The 19,315-nt window shown below is 35.5% G+C and overlaps 1 protein-coding gene across 5 annotated transcripts in view; it reads left to right on the forward strand.

Moving 5' to 3' along the window:
• Window positions 1-584: 584 nt before the first annotated feature.
• Window positions 585-19,315, forward strand: part of LOC137012176 (WD repeat-containing protein 7) — a 117,130-nt gene continuing 98,399 nt past the window's right edge. Inside the window, exons 1-10 of one of the 5 annotated variants that reach the window (XM_067375288.1) lie at window positions 585-723; window positions 5,363-5,534; window positions 7,539-7,645; window positions 8,144-8,222; window positions 11,175-11,349; window positions 13,432-13,508; window positions 13,626-13,748; window positions 13,819-13,964; window positions 16,699-16,801; window positions 17,336-17,449. In XM_067375288.1, the coding sequence (XP_067231389.1) occupies window positions 5,376-5,534; window positions 7,539-7,645; window positions 8,144-8,222; window positions 11,175-11,349; window positions 13,432-13,508; window positions 13,626-13,748; window positions 13,819-13,964; window positions 16,699-16,801; window positions 17,336-17,449 (1,083 nt within the window). In that variant the 5' untranslated portion in view covers window positions 585-723; window positions 5,363-5,375. Of the gene's footprint in view, window positions 724-3,313; window positions 3,434-5,362; window positions 5,535-7,538; window positions 7,646-8,143; window positions 8,223-11,174; window positions 11,350-13,431; window positions 13,509-13,625; window positions 13,749-13,818; window positions 13,965-16,698; window positions 16,802-17,335; window positions 17,450-19,315 lie in introns of those variants that run through there. The other 4 variants (XM_067375286.1, XM_067375287.1, XM_067375289.1 and 1 more) reach the window with 4 other exon arrangements.

Genomic DNA, 19,315 nt, shown 5'->3' on the forward strand with positions numbered 1-19,315 from the left:
ACATGATGAGGGGTTTATTTATGTACTCGCGCCTCTTTCGGGATCTTTTTGAATCAACAGTCAAAATTACTCTCGCTAAAGCTAAAAAGCAATTTTTTTTTTGTTTGTTTTTTTGATGTTTGCATTTGCAAGCCTACTAAATGTTTTAAATGATTAATGTAAACCTTTAATTACAAATTATTCATATGAATGCGATTCTGTCATAATTTGATCTAATATTTAGCATTTTTTTCTTTCATATTACTTGTGACTGTTTCGGATTTAACTCGTTTCACACATTTATACAAGTGTTCTCTGTATAAAAACCGAATGTATTTCCTTAAACATTATTTTTAAACAATTCTGCAAAAAACTATTCATGAAAATATGTAGCGATGAATATTTAGCTACCTCTATAAATGTATCAACTAGACGTGTATTATGATTTAAATATATTTGAATGTTCACAGTATTATAAATATGTGTAAAAAGTGTTATCTTGACTAGAAACATTTCTTAGTCGTTTCTTAGTTTAAAGTCTTCCTGTAGCAACTTAGCAAGACACTGGGGGGCAGTGGAAGCCGTATCTGTGACGTCGCTGTGACGTCGCCGCGTGACGCAATCACGCACGAGCGTGCGCCCGTCAGCTGATCAGGGAGCCGCTGCGGAATTAACGCGCAGTCGCTGCGATATTTTCATAAAATCAACGACATAACGAACATGAGACAATAAAGACCGGCTCCGGTGAGTAAAACACACACCGACATTCAGTCAGTCACACAACTGGACACCGATAGAGACGCGCTGTCATATAATAATGATGATAAACACACTGATGAACGGGCCAGAGGTCAATATACACACGATATCTCCACACAAACATACACACTGACAGTCATTCACAGTATTCATATGCACAACGAACACATAATGGAGATAACAGAATCCATATATGTGTGCACAAACACTAAACACATTAATATCATACACAAACATAAAGCTACACCTATTCATGTGTGCTATATACAAACATGCTATATACATGTACACTATAAACATGTATGGCTTTTTTGCAGCTCAAAATGTACAGGAAGGTGGTTTTCAGTCCAAATAAATGAATTATATCCACTGTTGATGCTGACAGACATGAAAATGAGCTTTCATTTTGAACTATTAAAAGCTAAAGTGTGTAATTTCAGTGCCACTAAACAGAATTGTATAGTTTCCAACATTAGTGATTGTTTTGAAACATGTTTCCTAATCAGCAATTGGACAGTTCATCATTGGATAGACCCACTGTACATTTTTTGATCCATACAGTAATTATGTTTTGGCCCAGACAGAATCTGTCTGTCTCTCTCTCTCTCTCTCTCTCTCTCTCTCTCTCTCTCTCTCTCTCTATATATATATATATATATATATATATATAAAGTATAGACACACACACAAACACACACACACAAACTCCTTTGGCTTTGCTTTTGTTTTTTCTGGCACATGGTCATATTTTATGTTGTATAATGGATTTAGTGCAGTAAAGCATACTCAGCAGCAGTTTGTTTTGTTTATTATGGATATTACCTTTATTAAGGGTGTTATTTGATTGTGTACGACTATGTTAACAATTTTACTCAAATTTCTCCAAAAGTATTTGAAAACAGATGCTTATTGTACATTGACAGATTTAAAGGAACACACTTTTTTTGAAAATAGGCTCATTTTCCAACTGCCCTAGAGTTAAAGGTGCCCTAGAATCAAAATTTGAATTTACCTTGGCATAGTTGTATAACAAGACTTCAGTACATGGAAAAGACATACATTGAGTTTCAAACTCCATTGCTTTCTTATGTAAATCTCATTTGTTTAAAAGACTTCCAGAAAACACGGGGATCTCAACATAACACCGACTGTTACGTAACAGTCGGGATCATTAATATGTATGCCCCCAATATTTGCATATATGCCATGTTCGACGCATTACACAAGGAAAGGCAGAATTAAGGTCTGGATCTGTGCACAGACAAGGTAAGCAAGCAAGAACAACAGCGAAAAATGGCAGATGGAGCAATAATAACTGACATGATCCATGATATCATGATATTTTTAGTTATATTTGTAAATTGTCTTTCTAAATGTTTCGTTAGCATGTTGCTAATGTACTGTTAAATGTGGTTAAAGTTACCATCGTTTATTACTGTATTCACAGAGACAAGAGTTGTCGCTATTTTCATTTTTAAACACTTGCAGTCTGTATAGTGCATAAACACAACTTCATTCTTTATAAATCTCTCCAACAGTGTAGCATTAGCCGTTAGCCATGGAGCACAGCCTCAAACTTATAGAGAATCAAATGTAAACATCAAAATACATACTTTACTCACATAATTCGAAGCATGCATACAGCATGCATGACAAACATCTTGTAAAGATCCATTTGAGGGTTATATTAGCTGTGTGAACTTTGTAAATGCACTGTAATATAGTTGAGAGCTCATGTGGCAGGGAGCACGCGAATTAAAGGGGCGGCGCGCTGCCAAAATCAGTGTATAGTTAATGATGACCCAAAATAGGCAGTTAAAAAAAATCTATGGGGTATTTTGAGCTGAAACTTCACAGACACATTCAGGAGACACCTTAGACTTATATTACATCTTGTGAAAAAGCATTCTTGGGCACCTTTAAACAGTTGATAAAAATCAACAGTTGACGATCTCTGGGTTTGGTGGTACCACTTTTAGCATAGCTTAGCATAGTTCATTGAATCTGATTAGACTGTTAGCATCTCGCTCAAAAATGACCAAAGTGTTTCGATATTTTTCCTATTTAAAACTTGACTCTACTGCAGTTACATTGTGTACTAAGACTGACGGAAAATGAAAGTTGTGATTTTCTTGGTCGATATGGCTATACTCTCATTTTGGCGAGATGCTAACGGTCTAATCAGATTCAATGAACTATACTAAGATATGCTAAATGTGGTACCGCCAAACCCAAAGATCAGCTGAATGGATTCGAAAACGGTAAAACTCAACTCTAGGGGAGTTGAAATATGAGCCTATTTTCAAAAAAGTGGAGTGTTCCTTTAAGGCATTGGTGTTAAATGCATAAAATAAAAAAAAATAAAAAAGATATTTCCACATATTTGGCTGATATCATAAAATATTAGTATATAGTGATGTCTGTGCTGTTGACTTTCAGAAAGATCAGAAACCTTGTGAATCCATTGGTTGTGTGCGGATGAACGCTTATTGATTACTTTGAAAGGGTTTGGTTTGATTCATCTGCTGTTGTGAGTGTGTCAGACAGACCGAGAGAGACGGCAGGGTCGGGAAAACGCATTATTGTTTCTAAACCAGCAAAGGAATAATTTCAGGATGAAGTTGGTTCATTTAGTGAAAATTAAACACGTGTTTCACAGGTTCAGGTGTACTTTGAGGAAACGCAAGCATGTCAGGTAAAGTCAGTCAGTTTTATATATGTGTGTTTGAATCATTGATGTGTTTTTTATATTTATTTCAATACAGTTGAATTGAACTGAAGCTTCAAGGTGGGTTCATTGAACAATGCTCTCATTTAATTCTTAAACACTTTGGAAAACCAATGAAGTTGTCATTTATATATTGCTTATTCAAATGATTTTGGGTTATGGATATGTATATCTGAATTAATCTGGTTTCATTTTCATTATACAAACAGAAACTAGCAGCAATGGTTAATGTTAAAAGCTTGTTTTGTCGTGTTTTATTGGGCTAGCACTTATAGAAGTGTTCAATAGTACTTACAGACAGAATCATTGATGTTCGTTTATCTGTTCGTTATATAACGTGCACACTGTGTCCGTCTGAATCCTGCTTCGATTCTGGTGTGATTTTAATTACCAGTTCAGTCTACAGTTGTGCTCCACTTTCATATCACATGGAGGTCAGATTTTATTGTCGGTTGAACCCATCATCATGTGAACTTAGCAACACATTAAAAGTGTTTTAACTGACGGATATTGATTTTGATTGTCAGTTTGAGGTTAATCTGTGATGTTTGTCAATCATGATCTGAATCCCAGTGAAATTTGAGTGATCTGTTCTTTTGCTTTAGTTGGAAACATGTTCTCTGTCCTTTCTTATGTGTTGTTTACTCTATAGTATTTGTATACTGTGGGATAGATAGATAGATAGATAGATAGATAGATAGATAGATAGATAGATAGATAGATAGATAGATAGATAGATAATTTCTATCTATCTATCTATCTATCTATCTATCTATCTATCTATCTATCTATCTATCTATCTATCTATCTATCTATCTATCTATCTATCTATCTATCTATCTATCTATCTATCTATCTATCATGCATACTGTATACTGTAGGAATAGTGTAGTATGAGTAGTATGCTAGTGTGCTACTCCAATCCAAACATATCATAAATAAGGTGCTTTATATAAATATCAGAACATTTTTGTGAATAGACATGCTCAAGATGTATATACTGTAAGAACTGTTCACATTTTGGTTGCATACATTACTCCAGTCTTTAGTGTCACATGATCCTTCAGAAATCAATCTAATATGCTGATTTGATGCTCAAGAAAATTCATTATTATTATCAATGTTGAAAACAGTTGTGTACACATTTTTTTTCACAATTCTTCGATGAATAGAAAGTTTAAAAGAACAGCATTTATTTAAAATAGAATATTTTCTAAAATTATAATTGTCTTTACTGTAACTTTTGATCAGTTTAACTCATCCTTGATGAATAAAAGTATTGATTAATTTAAAAAATTCTTACTGACACCAACATTTTTGAACGGTAGTGTTTAATGTTACAAAAGATTTAGATTTTAGACAAATGCTGTTCTTTTGAACTTTCTATTCATCATAGCATCATGAAATAAAAATGTAAATAACTGTTTTCAACATTGATAATAATCATAAATGTTTCTTGAGAATCAAATCATCATATTAGAATGATTTCTGAAGGATCATGTGACACTGAAGACTGGAGTAATGATGCTGAAAAATCAGCTTTGCTCACTGGAATAAACGACACTTTACTATATATATTCAAATAGAAAACAGATATTTTAAATTGGAATAATATTTCACAATATTACTGTTTTTGTGAGTATTTTTAATCAAATAAATGCAGGCTTGGTGAGCAGAAGATACTTCTTTTAAAACATTAAAAAAATCTTACTGACCCCAAACTTTTGAACAGTTGTGTATATATTTGTATATGTAATATAATTAATTTCAGGCCTTTTGTTTTCACCTGGGTTTGTTTCTCTTGAAGTTCCTCATTTTTGTGTTTTGAGAATTTCCAACAATGTGACTTTGTCTGTTTTATTACTGTTTTCTTTTGCTCTCTCTTTCTCGTTTCAGTATCGCAGAAAACATGACAGGAACCAGTCTGGTATTACCCATAGTTCTGTGGGGCCGCAATGCACCCACTCACTGTATCTCCAGCCTGCTGGTGATGGACGATCTGGCCACCATCATCACCGGCTGCCATGATGGACAGATCTGCATCTGGGACATGACTTCTGAGCTGGAGGTGAGAGGTCACAGCGAGGTCATGAATGTCTTTTTTGTCATTCCAAACCTGAATGACTTTCTTTCTTCCGTGGGACTTGTGTTTAGCAGGATGTTTTCCTGCCGTCTTCCATACAAATATGTGAAAACAGAAGCTCGGACACTCTGCCAAAGATAATTTTTTCTGTTCTATGGAATAAAGAAAGTCATACTGGTTTAGAACATCATAAAGGTTAATGAACGCCAGAGCTGCATGATTAATCGTTAAAAGATCACAATCTCTATTCAAACACCCATGTGATCTTAATCCTAAATGACAGCGACTCTCCTGTCTCTATTAAACCTTTGTCAAGTACGATCACAGCAAACATTCAGATCTGCGTTCTGACCCAGAGAGATCTGTTGTCATGTATAGATATGAAACAACTTCATAAACAGACTTTTTAACCACACAGTGTCATTATTTCTGTTTAACAATAATTCATATTATCACAGAAGTACTGGGATAAAAGTTTATAGTTCAGATATAAACACTGATGTCTAACAGTAATGATCAAAATAGAGTAGATCAACTTTTGTAAGTAAATTGAAGCTTCAAATATAGATTGTATCAATTGCATTGTTATGCCAGTAGGTGGCGACAAGAGAATGTTAAAATGTGTATTTGTCATTGAATCATTCATTCAGGATTTGTTCAAAAACACTGATTCATCCAGTAATGAAAGAAGTGAAGTCCTTGACTGTTTCTCAATATGCGTTCTTCAGCGATCTTGCGTCCTTGTGTTCTTGCTTTACGTCATCATCAACCGCCGAAGTTCATTCCAATACTCAAGAACGCAAGAACGGAGGACGCATGAAAGTACCCGGATGTGTTCATGATATCGAGGATGCATCGAATGCTAACTTGAGGGAATCGAACCATTAAAAATCCCAGAAGATGCTGCGGCGGTCGACGTACGGAAGCCTGTAAGCTTTGAAGTTCTCGTGAGATTCCAGCTACAAGCTTGCAAATACGTGACGGCTCGTGAAAGTAAACCGTTTGTTTTGCTTAATTTTAATAATAACCTGAAGAAAGCCTGCAGTATTTTTATTGACATATAAAAAATAATCTTAACATTGACAAAGCATAACAGCCAAAGGCTACTCATTTTCATAAATACACGCGGTGAAATAAAAGATAATTATATGAAAACAATGTCTATAATTATATGAAATATTTTTTTTGAACAGGTTATGACATTTGTTTGTGATGTTGTATTTACTGTGCATTAGCCACTTATAATATGCTGGGACGGTCAGTGTGTCAGTTGAGCAACAAGATCGCAGCACATCTCAATTCTCAAATGATGCGTTCTCTGTCCTCGCGTCCTTCCGAGATCGTTCTTTCAAGGTCGCCTGGCAAGACCGGACTCCACGAGGACGCAAGTCCGTTCTCTGCGTTCTTGGAATTGAGAAACAGCCCTTATGAGTGAGTCATTGAACCATTCATTCAAGAGATTTGTTTAAAAATGCTGATTCATCCAGTAATGAATCAAGTGAAGTCCTTATGAGTGAGTCACTGAATCATTCATTCATTCAAGAGATTTGTTCAAAAAGACTGATTCATCCAGTAATGAAACAAATTAAGTCTTTATGAGCGAGTCATGGAATCATTCATTCAAGAGATTTGTTTAAAAATGCTGATTCATTCAGTAATGAATCAAGTGAAGTCCTTATGAGCGAGTCACTGAATCATTCATTCATTCAAGAGAACTGTTTAAAAATTCTGATTAATCCAGTAATGAATCAAGTGAAGTCTTTACGAGTGAGTCATTTAATCATCATTCAAACCAATTTTTTTTAAAACAAAAAGTCAAATTAATTAAATATTTTTAAATAGACTTAAGCAAGTAACATTTTATCGGAACCTTCAGTAAGTTACATGTTGTATTGTTATCTATTCAGAAAATTGTGATTCTCAATTTTTCCAGAATCCTGCAGCTGTAATAAACGCTCAGTGTTATTTGATGAGTGTCTGTGTGTTTAGATCAATCCCCGTGCTCTGCTGTTTGGACACACGGCCTCAGTCACCTGTCTGTCCAAGGCCAGCGCAGGAAGTGACAAACCATACCTCGTCAGCGCCTCTGAGAGCGGGTGAGTGTGTGTTTGTCATGGGCTCTACTGTGCTGTAAGGGTGTGTTCACACTCGGCAGGTTTGGTTTGATGTAAACTCACTCTGGTGCGATTGCTCTGTTAGTGCAGTTAATTTGAATGAGCATAAACACTGGCATCCCAACCCATCTTTGTTTGTGTGTGATGGAGGATGATTGACTCCTTTACAGCTCTCAGCTGGTAGAAATACCATCATAAGTACACACATACATCAAGCATATTTAGCACACAGCATTGTTTTGTATGTTCAGTATGTTTGCAAAATATACGTCATAAAAGCGTTTTTGTTTTGTATTTTTAGGTCAAGTCTTAAAAATGACAATGTGAATGCTAAGCAAACCATTTTCTTTTTTGCTCTGGACCAAAAGAACCAAGAGAAACGAACTACAAGTGTGAACACACCCTAAGATAACAATGTGTTTAGACTGTGTAATGTGTGTTTCTGCACATTAAATGTTAGATTTATATGATTTGTCACAGGGAAATGTGTTTATGGGACGTCAGTGATGGACGCTGCATTGAGTTCACCAAACTGGCCTGTGCACACACCGGTATACAGGTAACAAACACACACACACACACACACACACGTATCTAAATGAGGATATTCTCTATACAGTTTACATATAGAAAACTTTCCAACATCATGAGACCAACGATCAACACTGACTGAAGTAATAGATATTTTGACAAAAATAACATAAATAATAATTTCTATTTAAAATATATTCCCATAAGCACAAAGTAAAAGAGGGTACCAAAACATCTGTTTTTATATAATTCAGTTTATATAAATCATCAAAGAATCCTGAAAAATAAAACGCATGACAGTTTCCTCAAAAATATTAACTGTTTTCAACATTGATAATAATCAGAAATGATGCTAAAAAAAATAGAAGATGACTTGCTTCGATGGCTCAACCTTCCAATCTCCATAATTGGCAGGATAGCGGCAATAAAGATGACAATTTTACCAAAAATCAATTATCTATTCTCAATGATTCCAACCCACCCCACACTCACCTGGTTTAAATCACTAGACTCCATTATCACTCACTTCTACTGGAAAAATAAAACGCCAAGGATAAAACTCGCTACACTACAAAAAAATAAGGCTCAAGGAGGACTAGAAGCACCAAACTTTCATTACTACTCAATGGCTAACCAACTGCAATACATATACAAATGGATCCACCCCACCCAATCCGATATTATATGGCTAGATATAGAACAGTCACTATGCAAAGAATTAAATATAGCTGACATACCATTCCTTTCTAAATCAATCAAACAACACACATGTTTTAATGCTGTAACAATAAATTCCACTCTGACAGCCTGGTGGAAATTTCACCAAATCACAAATTCTATACTAGTTCCGTCTAACCTCACCCCACTGTGGAACAATCCTGACTTCATAAGCAATAAAAAAATACTGAACTTCCGCACATGGGCTGAAAAAGGTATCACTCACATTAAACATATTTTCAAATCCAACACATTAACAACATTTCCGCAGTTGGCCCAGGAGTTTGGCATCAGGAGCAATGAATTTTTAAAATACCTACAAATCAAATCTTCTGTTCTGGCAAAAATAAACATCAGAGCCACAAACTTAGAACTTCCACCCGCAATATCAGACTTGGTTAACATTCCATCCCCAAAGAAACTTCTCTCTAAAATATACAAAATCATTTCAAATCAACTTCAGACCATATACTTGCCAACAATAAAATGGGAAAATGATCTCTCAATAGCTCCTGATGCCAACTTCTGGACCCAAATCTGCAAAAACATCTATCTTATGTCCAAAAATGCTAATCTTCAATTAATACAATACAAAACACTTCACAGAACACATTACACGGGCAATAGATTAGCTAAAATGGGTTTTACATCAGAAATTTGCACACATTGCAGTCAGAAATCCACAGATACATACATCCATGCAACCTGGCACTGCACTCCCATCAAACAGTTTTGGGAAGAGGTAACACAGTCACTATCCACTTTAGTGGGTTGCCACATCCCACTATCGCCCTCTCTCTGCTTGCTAGGGGACCTCACAATAATTACTGATAAATCTATAAACTTTAAAATTCTCCTAATAGCTCTAACCATCGCCAAGAAAACTATCCTCATGAACTGGAAAACTCGCAACAACATACACATTAACCACTGGAAAAATCTCCTTACCGACTTCATTACATTTGAATATACGTCTCCCTCCTATAATCATTCATCTGAAACCGACCTTTGTCATCCAACACTTTCTGACCTCTTACAACTCTGAATCCCTTCTCTATCCTCAACTTCAACTCCTCCCACCTTATAATCAAACCACAGATATTACTGCATTGCTGTTACTGTTGTCATCATTGTCATTATTTTCATACTTTCATTAATGTTAATGTTATGATTGCTATTATTGTTTGTTGTTATCATTGTCATTATTGTTGTATTTATTGTTGCTCTTATCACTCTTATCATTGCCATTGTCATCATCATTGTCATCATCAACAACATCATCATTATTATTATTATTATTATTATTATTATTATTATTATTATTGCTATTATGGAATAACTAACCTGGTTTTCATTGTCAACACCACTATATTTAAAACATTGGATTATTTCCAATCCCCCCCTAATCTTCTCGTGTTTTTAATGCACCACAACGTAGAAGAGAAAATATATATACATACATTGAAAAACCTCACAAACACTCAGGCAGGTGAGACAGGCGAGAAGTGGTGCACTAGGACAGCAGCTCTGTCCCAGGTTGACACACTCGCACCATGTCCCCCTTCTTTTAATGCACCTTAGACACTACACATAACAAAAAAAAAAAAAAAAAAAAAAAAAAAAAGGACATAGGTACCGAAAAGATGCAGGGGGGAGGTCTATATTATATTATATTATATTATATTATATCACTAGCTGAAATTAATTGATTCATTGAGAGTGGTGTGACAATGGTAATCATTACATCGGACCAAAAAAAAAAAAAAAAAAAAAAATTTGACTAATGCCAGAATGGTGATGGTGGGTGAGTGCTGTTAATGGTGATGACAATGGTAATAAATGGGCACACATACACACACACACACACACACACACACACACACACACACACACACACACACATCACACTTATACATTTACACCTTTTTTATTTTTTTTTTTTTTTTTTTTTGTTCACTTCTGGAATTATGGAACTACTAGATTGTTGGTCACTGCACTATTAGAGTCTGTACATCTGTCTGTCTGTCTGTTAATAAAAAAAAAAAAAAAAAAAAAAAAAAAAAAAAAAAAAAAAAAGATAATAATCAGAAATGTTTCAATAGCAGCCAATCGGCATATTAAAATGATTTCTGAAGGATCATGTGACACTGAAGACTGGATTTTCAGCTTTGATCACAGGAATAAATTACAGTTTACTATATTCACATAGAAAACAGTATTTCAAATTGTAATAATACTTTATATTTAATACTCCTCCCTGCAGTTTTATCAGTTCACAATCGGCACACAGAGGGAGGGACGTCTCCTGTGCCATGGACATTACCCAGAAATCCTGGTAGTGGACGCCACCAGTCTGGAGGTCCTTTACTCACTCGTGTCCAAGATTTCTCCTGACTGGATCAGTTCCATGAGCATCATTCGCTCCCACCGCACGCAAGGTACCGGCTGCTGTTCTCGTGCATTTCAGGATCATGGGAGCAAAAATCATCTTTTATTCAACTTATTGTCAATGGAAAACATCTGAGACATACTGTTGATTTCAACCAACTAACGGCTACACGCTCAACATAACACCATGAATAAACATTAAAATGCATATCATAGTTTTGATGTCCGTAACATTAAAATAGCCTGGACTATTCCTTTAATTATAGTCCATAATGATCCTCAAGCACTAAGTTAAGCTTCTTTGAGCACTTTCAGCAGTTTTTTGTGTGTGTGTGTGTGTGTGTGTGTGTGTGTGAGAAAGAGAGAGATGATGTGTTTGTGTGCGCGCGTGTATTTGTGACATATCAGGACACAAATTTGTATAATGACATGGGTATTACAAGGAGAGGGTGATTTATGAGGACATTACCCCATGTCTCCATTTTCAAAATGCTTATAAATCATACAGAATGAGTAAAAATGTGCACAGTTTCCTGTGATGGGTAGGTTTAGGGGTAGGGTTGACACACTCTCTGTGAGTGTTTCAGTATGCGTGCATGTGTGTTTGCGTGTCTGTGTGTGTGTGTGTGTGTGTGTGTGTGTGTGTGTGTGTACATACTCTACATTTGAGGGCCAAATGTCCTCATTTATTGTAAAATATTATGACAACCAACTAATGAAGATATTTTACTGGTCCTCACTAGTTAAAAAGGCTTATAAATCAGCCAAAACATGTTACATAAAATGTATTTAAATCTACTGCTTTACATGTTTCTTTGATGGGCAGGTTTAGGGGTCAGAGGTTGGGTTAGGCCATAGAAAATACAGTGGAAAGAAAAAGTTTGTGAACCTCTTGCAGAATCTGTGAAAATTATAATTATTTTAACAAAATAAGAGAGATCATACAAAATGCATGTTATGTTTTGTTTAGTTCTGTCCTGAGTAAGATATTTTACATAAAAATGTTTGCATTTAGTTCACCAGACAAAACAATAGCTGAATTTATTCAAATAACCCCATTCATAAGTATGTGAACCATTGATTCTCAATACTGTGTGTGGTTACCTGATGATCCACGACTGTTTTTGTGTTTTGTGATGGTTGTTCATGAGTCTCTTGTTTGTCCTGAGCAGTTAAACTGAGCTCTGTTCTTCAGAAAAATCCTCCAGCTCCTGCAGATTCATCAGTTTTCAAGCATTTTTGCATATTTGAACCCTTTCCAGCAGTGACTGAATGATTTTGAGATTCATCTTTTCACACTGAGGACAATTGAGGGACTCAAACACAACTATAAAAAAAGGTTCAAACATTCACTGATGCTCCAGAAGGAAACACGATGCATTAAGAGTCTGGGGGGTGAAAACTTTTGAATTCAAATATCAAGGTAAATTGTACTTGATTTTTCTGCCGGGGAACATGCAAGTCTCTTCTGTTGCTTCCGAAGGGCAGTACTAAATGTAAAACAATGATTTTTCAACAAAATAAGAAAAATTGTGACATCTTCATCCTGTTAAAAAGTTCAAAAGTTTTCTTAATGCATCATGTTTCCTTCTGGAGCATCAGTGAATGTTTGAACCTTTTTTAATAGTTGTGTTTGAGTCCCTCAATTGTCCTCAGTGTGAAAAGATGAATCTCAAAATCAGTTCATCATTCAATGCTTGAAAACTGATGAATCTGCAGGATCTGGAGGATTTTTCTGAAGAACAGAGCGCAGTTTAACTGCTCAGGACAAACAAGAGACTCATGAACAACATCACAAAACACAAAAACAGTCGTGGATCATCAGGTAACCACACACAGTATTGAGAATCAATGCTTCACATACTTATGAATGGGGTTAATTTAATAAATTCAGCTATTGTTTTGTCTGGTGAACTAAATGCAAACATCTTTTATGTAAAATATCTTTCTCAAGACAGTACTAAACAAAAAATAACATGCATTTTGTATGATCTCTCTTATTTTATTAAAATAATTCTCATTTTCACAGATTCTGCAAACTTTTTCTTGCCACTGTACCATTAACCTGATATTATGTCAATGGAAGTTTATGCAGTGTCCTCAGTAATATAGTAAACGTGTGTGTGTTTCAGAGGACACAGTGGTGGCCGTGTCTGTCACTGGTATTCTCAAGGTGTGGATCATCACCGCTGACGTCAGCAGAATGCAGGTGAACAGTTAAACTCAAGCATACATCTCAATAAACACAGAAATCCTGTGTAGATGGGCAGAATTCATGTTTCATACACTGAAAACACAGTCCTGGAGATGTGTGTGTGTGTTTCAGCAGGATCTGGATCCCGTGTTTGAGGAGGAGTCGAAGCCGATCTACTGTCAGGGCTGCCAGAGTATTTCCTTCTGCACGTTCACACAGCTCTCGCTGCTGGTGGTGTGTTCCAAGTACTGGAGGGTGAGTGTGCGATTGTCAGTTTGATGTTATCGCTTGTGTTGTGTCTGAATCGTGATGTCTTGTGCTGTAGGTGTTGGACGCGGGTGATTTCTCCCTGCTGTGTTCGGTCCCGAGCGAGAACAATCAGTCGTGGGCCGGAGGAGAATTCATCGCTGCTGATAAAGTCGTAATATGGACTGAAGATGGTTGCAGCTACATTTACAAATTACCGGCCAGGTAACACAACAACACACACTATTAGAGGCTGCATGAATAATGTGAATAAATCCTGAATTGCAAAATGGCTTATTAAATGGCAAAGGCTGATTTAATTAAAAACATGAACTGCGTGTTTCAGAGTCATTTACACGTGAGCAGCTCATGATCCAGTGTTTTCATTTTTATTTTTTATTTAAGAAACTGCTACTACTAATAATAGTAATGATAATAATTAATATTATTTTATAGGTATATTTTCTAAATCACATTTTAAATCACAGTTTTTTCATCAGAAAAATTGCAATTAGATTTCCCCCCTGAATCATGCAGCTATACACAAACAAACGATTAACAAATATCCATATACTCTCAAACTACTAATATATTACTACATACTTGAAAACTATCAACACATACACACTTACAACTAACCACACACTTACCTACACATGACTGCATATTTACTAACTGCAAACATAACTTACCTACAGCACACTTTCAAAACTAACAACAAATGACTTATTCAGAATTAATTATCTTATTTATTATATACTAAATGTTGATAAAGGAAAAATAAAGAGTATTTTATTTTGTTTATTAATTTTAAGAAAATGTACATTTATTTATTATTTATTTGATATAAATTGAACTTAAATATAGTAAGTAGATGGATGGATGGATGGATGGATGATGGATGGATGGATGGATGCATGGATAAACGGATAGATAAACGGATGCATGGATAAACAGATAAATGGATGGATGGAAGGATGAATGAATGGACGGATGGACAGATAGATAAATTGATGGATGAATGGATATACAAATAGATAAATGGGTGGATGGAGGGATGGATGGATGGATGGATTGATTGATTTGATTGATTTGATGGATGGATGGATGGACGGACAGATGGATAAACATATAAATGGTTGGATGAATGGAAAAACAAGATAAATGGGTGGATGGATGATGGATGGATGGATAAATGAATGGATAGATAGATGGATGGATGGATGGATGGATGAATGATGAACAGATAGATAAAAGAATGGATAGATAATAGATGGATGGACAGATGGATGGATGACAGACAGACAGATGGACGGATAAACAAATAGATGGAAGGATGGACAGATAAACGGATGGATGGATGGATGGATGGATAGATAAATGAATGGATAGATGGATGGATTGATGATGGACAGATAGATAAACGAATGGATAGATAAGTAGATGGACGGACGGATGGATGGATGGATAAACATAGATAAACGGATGGATGAATGATGGATGAATGATAGATGGATGCATGGATAAACAGATAGATAAACAGATGGAAAGATAGATGAATAGATAAACGGATGGATGGATGTAGGGAGGGATAAACATAGATAAACGGATGGATGAACGGATAAACAAATAGATAAATGGATGGATGGATAGATGGATGTATGGATAAACATAGATAAACGGATGGATGGATAGATGAATAGATAAACGGATGGCTGGATGGCCAGATTAACAGATAAAAGGATGGATGGATGATGGATGGATGGATAAATGAATGGATAGATAGACGGATGGATGGATGGATGGATGATGAACAGATAGATAAAAGAATGGATAGATAAATAGATGGATGGACAGATGGATGGATGACAGACAGACAGATGGACGGATAAACAAATAGATGGAAGGATGGACAGATAAACGGATGGATGGATGGATAGATAAATGAATGGATAGATGGATGGATGGATTGATGATGGACAGATAGATAAACGAATGGATAGATAAGTAGATGGACGGATAGATGGATGGATGGATGGATGGATGGATGGATGGATAAACATAGATAAACGGATGGATGAATGATGGATGAATGATAGATGGATGCATGGATAAACAGATAGATAAACGGATGGAAAGATAGATGAATAGATAAACGGATGGATGGATGTAGGGAGGGATAAACATAGATAAACGGATGGATGAACGGATAAACAAATAGATAAATGGATGGATGGATAGATGGATGTATGGATAAACATAGATAAACGGATGGATGGATAGATGAATAGATAAACGGATGGCTGGATGGCCAGATTAACAGATAAAAGGATGGATGGATGATGGATGGATGGATAAATGAATGGATAGATAGACGGATGGATGGATGGATGATGAACAGATAGATAAAAGAATGGATAGATAAATAGATGGATGGACAGATGGATGGATGACAGACAGACAGATGGACGGATAAACAAATAGATGGAAGGATGGACAGATAAACGGATGGATGGATGGATAGATAAATGAATGGATAGATAGATGGATGGATGGATTGATGATGGACAGATAGATAAACGAATGGATAGATAAGTAGATGGACGGATAGATGGATGGATGGATGGATGGATGGATGGATGGATGGATAAACATAGATAAACGGATGGATGAATGATGGATGGATGGATAGATGGATGCATGGATAAACAGATAGATAAACGGATGGAAAGATAGATGAATAGATAAACAGATGGATGGCTGTAGGGAGGGATAAACATAGATAGACAGATGGATGAACGGATAAACAAATAGATAAATGGATGGATGGATAGATGGATGTATGGATAAACATAGATAAACGGATGGATGGATAGATGAATAGATAAACGGATGGCTGGATGGCCAGATTAACAGATAAAAAGATGGATGGATGATGAACTGTGACTCTGTGTTTCAGTTGTCTCCCAGCGAGTGAACACTTCCGCAGCAGCGTCGGGAAGAAGCCGGAAGGTTCCATCCCTCCTCTGGTGTACAGCATCGCCGACCGCGCCGACAAACAGGTCAGACACACACACACACTCACACACACACTCTTATCATGAGGAAGAAGACCGTGTTCAAACAGCCGTACACTTTCAGTTCATGTCTGTTTAAATGATGTCAACTAACTTTTTAAGTCAACATTAAACCGTTTTACTTCTGTAATCTGATACATTGATGCAAACAGGATATGCACTTTGATGAAAGATTATTTCAGTTAATGTTACTGGTGATGAGTCATTCACAATAAGCAGGAAGCAGGAACATGAATTAATAAAGTAAATAGAGTCAGTTTTGAGTTCATGTGACTTTAATGCTCAGCCAATCTTAAATCTCCTATTGACATTTAGTTCAGTTTCTTTATAAACTACCGTTCAGACTATATGTGTTTAATTCATCTTCAGTTTGTGTCTGTCTATATGTTTTCTTGTCAGTCTGCTCCTGTGTGTGTTTATGTGTAATTTGTACAGTAGTTTGTGTCTGTGTTTGATTTATTTATGATTTTGCTCTTTGTCTGTTGTCGCCCCCCTCACCCGTCCCTTGTCCCGCCCCAGCCGGAGGATGGGTGGGAGGGGCAGTGTGTTGTGGTGCGTCTCCCTGACAACGCTTGTGATCCGGAGCTCTACTCTCCTGAAATGCAATACATCCAGCAGCCTCTAGAGGCACCAGTAAGCCCAGCTGACAGTGAGACGCAGGCGCACCAGCCCAGCTCTCCGCGCATGTCTATATGAACACGCCAGGCATCCAGTCGCAGAATAATGCAATATTTCATCTTTATAGTCACTATTTTATTATATTGACAATTTTAAATAGGGCTGCACGACATTGGAAAAAACTGACGTTGTGATTTTGTTTTTCTGCGATATGAAGTTTCACCAGATGACTTGAATAAATAATTCTAGAATAATTAGGGCAATAATTCTAGAAGAATGTTTGGAAAGTACATCTGCATAGAAATAAAATAAAAAATTAAAAAAGATGAAAAATTACTTTTTAATCTGAAGAATTGTTTTTAAGTGCACAATCCGTTTAGGGCTGAAATATTTGGAAAAACTTGAAAAATTTGGGTGTTAACTTGGATTTACTCTTAAAAATATAATAAAATGTATTATAAAATATAATATAATAAATGTCCACTTGAGTTTTCTTAGGTCACTTAAATTTAATAATAAACATTATTTTATTATATTATTTATTACATTATATTTTACTATATTATATTATATTAATATTATTATATAATATATTATTTTTGTATTATAGTTTACTATATTATATTATTTATTTTTTATTATTTATACAATACATATTTATTATTTATATTACTATATATTACTACATGTATTAAACAAAATAAGAAATATTGTAATAATACTATTGTGCTATAAAAAACTAAATTTTAATTGTTTTTATTTTACTGTAAAATTACTAATATGTACATTTTAATTTCTCTTTTTACAAACTTTTATTTTGACAGGTTGCTGGCAAATAAATAAATAAATGCTTTCAGGGTTTAACTTTTCATTTACACTCATGCAGCTCATTAAACACACGGTAAATAAACCGTGTTTATTTTTTAATTAAATTAATTTGAGACTCTAAAACACTACATTATCATGAACTAGACGTGTGTAAATGACGTTCTTCGCTCTGAAACCAAAGCACAAGTACTGCATTTGCTTAATTAAATAACACTAAGCCATACTGCATTTCTATATATCGCGCAGCCCTAACTTTAAATCATAAGTATTTCCACACAGGATTTGCATCAGTGAGTATGATTGGATGTTCTGAGAGCTTCCTGTGGTGTTCCTGCCTCCTGTCACTCTCTCTGATTCGCTAAGTCTCATGCTCCTCCCACTAAAAACGATCACTCATTGACTCTCTTCACACGGTGAAGATGCATGCAAAGTCCCAGAGCTTCTTTACAGTCGCTTCAGCTTGTTTTTCTCCTCTATTTTAGACAGATGCATTCAATTAAAATGTTGTTGATTTAGTCCTTTTTTAGATCTGAAACGTAGTTCTACGACTCTGTGTGTCGTTCTCTAGTTGTTTCTTCAGCTGATCTTTTCGTGTGTCTTTTTGGTTTGAAGTGTGTGTTTTGTGCATGTTGTGATGTGTGTGTGTGTGTGTGTTGGATGTGTGCACATACACTAGTGTGTTTATTAAGGAAAGCTCATTGGTGGCACTTTGCACTGTTCTCGATATAGGATGCTTCGAGAGTTCAGAGGACAACATCAATCCATACCACTTCAGACACGTCACATGGTCAAACATGAAGAGGAATTTTACATTAAAACATCATGTGTGAATGAATGTAAAATCTCTTAAAGCTATAGGCCTGCGCAAAGCTTAATTTTGAATTTTTATCATTCTCTTTTAATATTATTATTAATTTTATTGTTATTACTTTTTTGTGTACAGCAGATATACCACAATAAATAACCAAAACATATATATTTAGCTTGATGATTTTGTGCAGTACTGAGTTTCCCATATTTATACATAAATTTTCATATTTTATTTATAGTTTC

Source organism: Chanodichthys erythropterus, chromosome 22 (assembly GCF_024489055.1).
Source record: "Chanodichthys erythropterus isolate Z2021 chromosome 22, ASM2448905v1, whole genome shotgun sequence".
NCBI classification, from domain to species: domain Eukaryota; kingdom Metazoa; phylum Chordata; class Actinopteri; order Cypriniformes; family Xenocyprididae; genus Chanodichthys; species Chanodichthys erythropterus.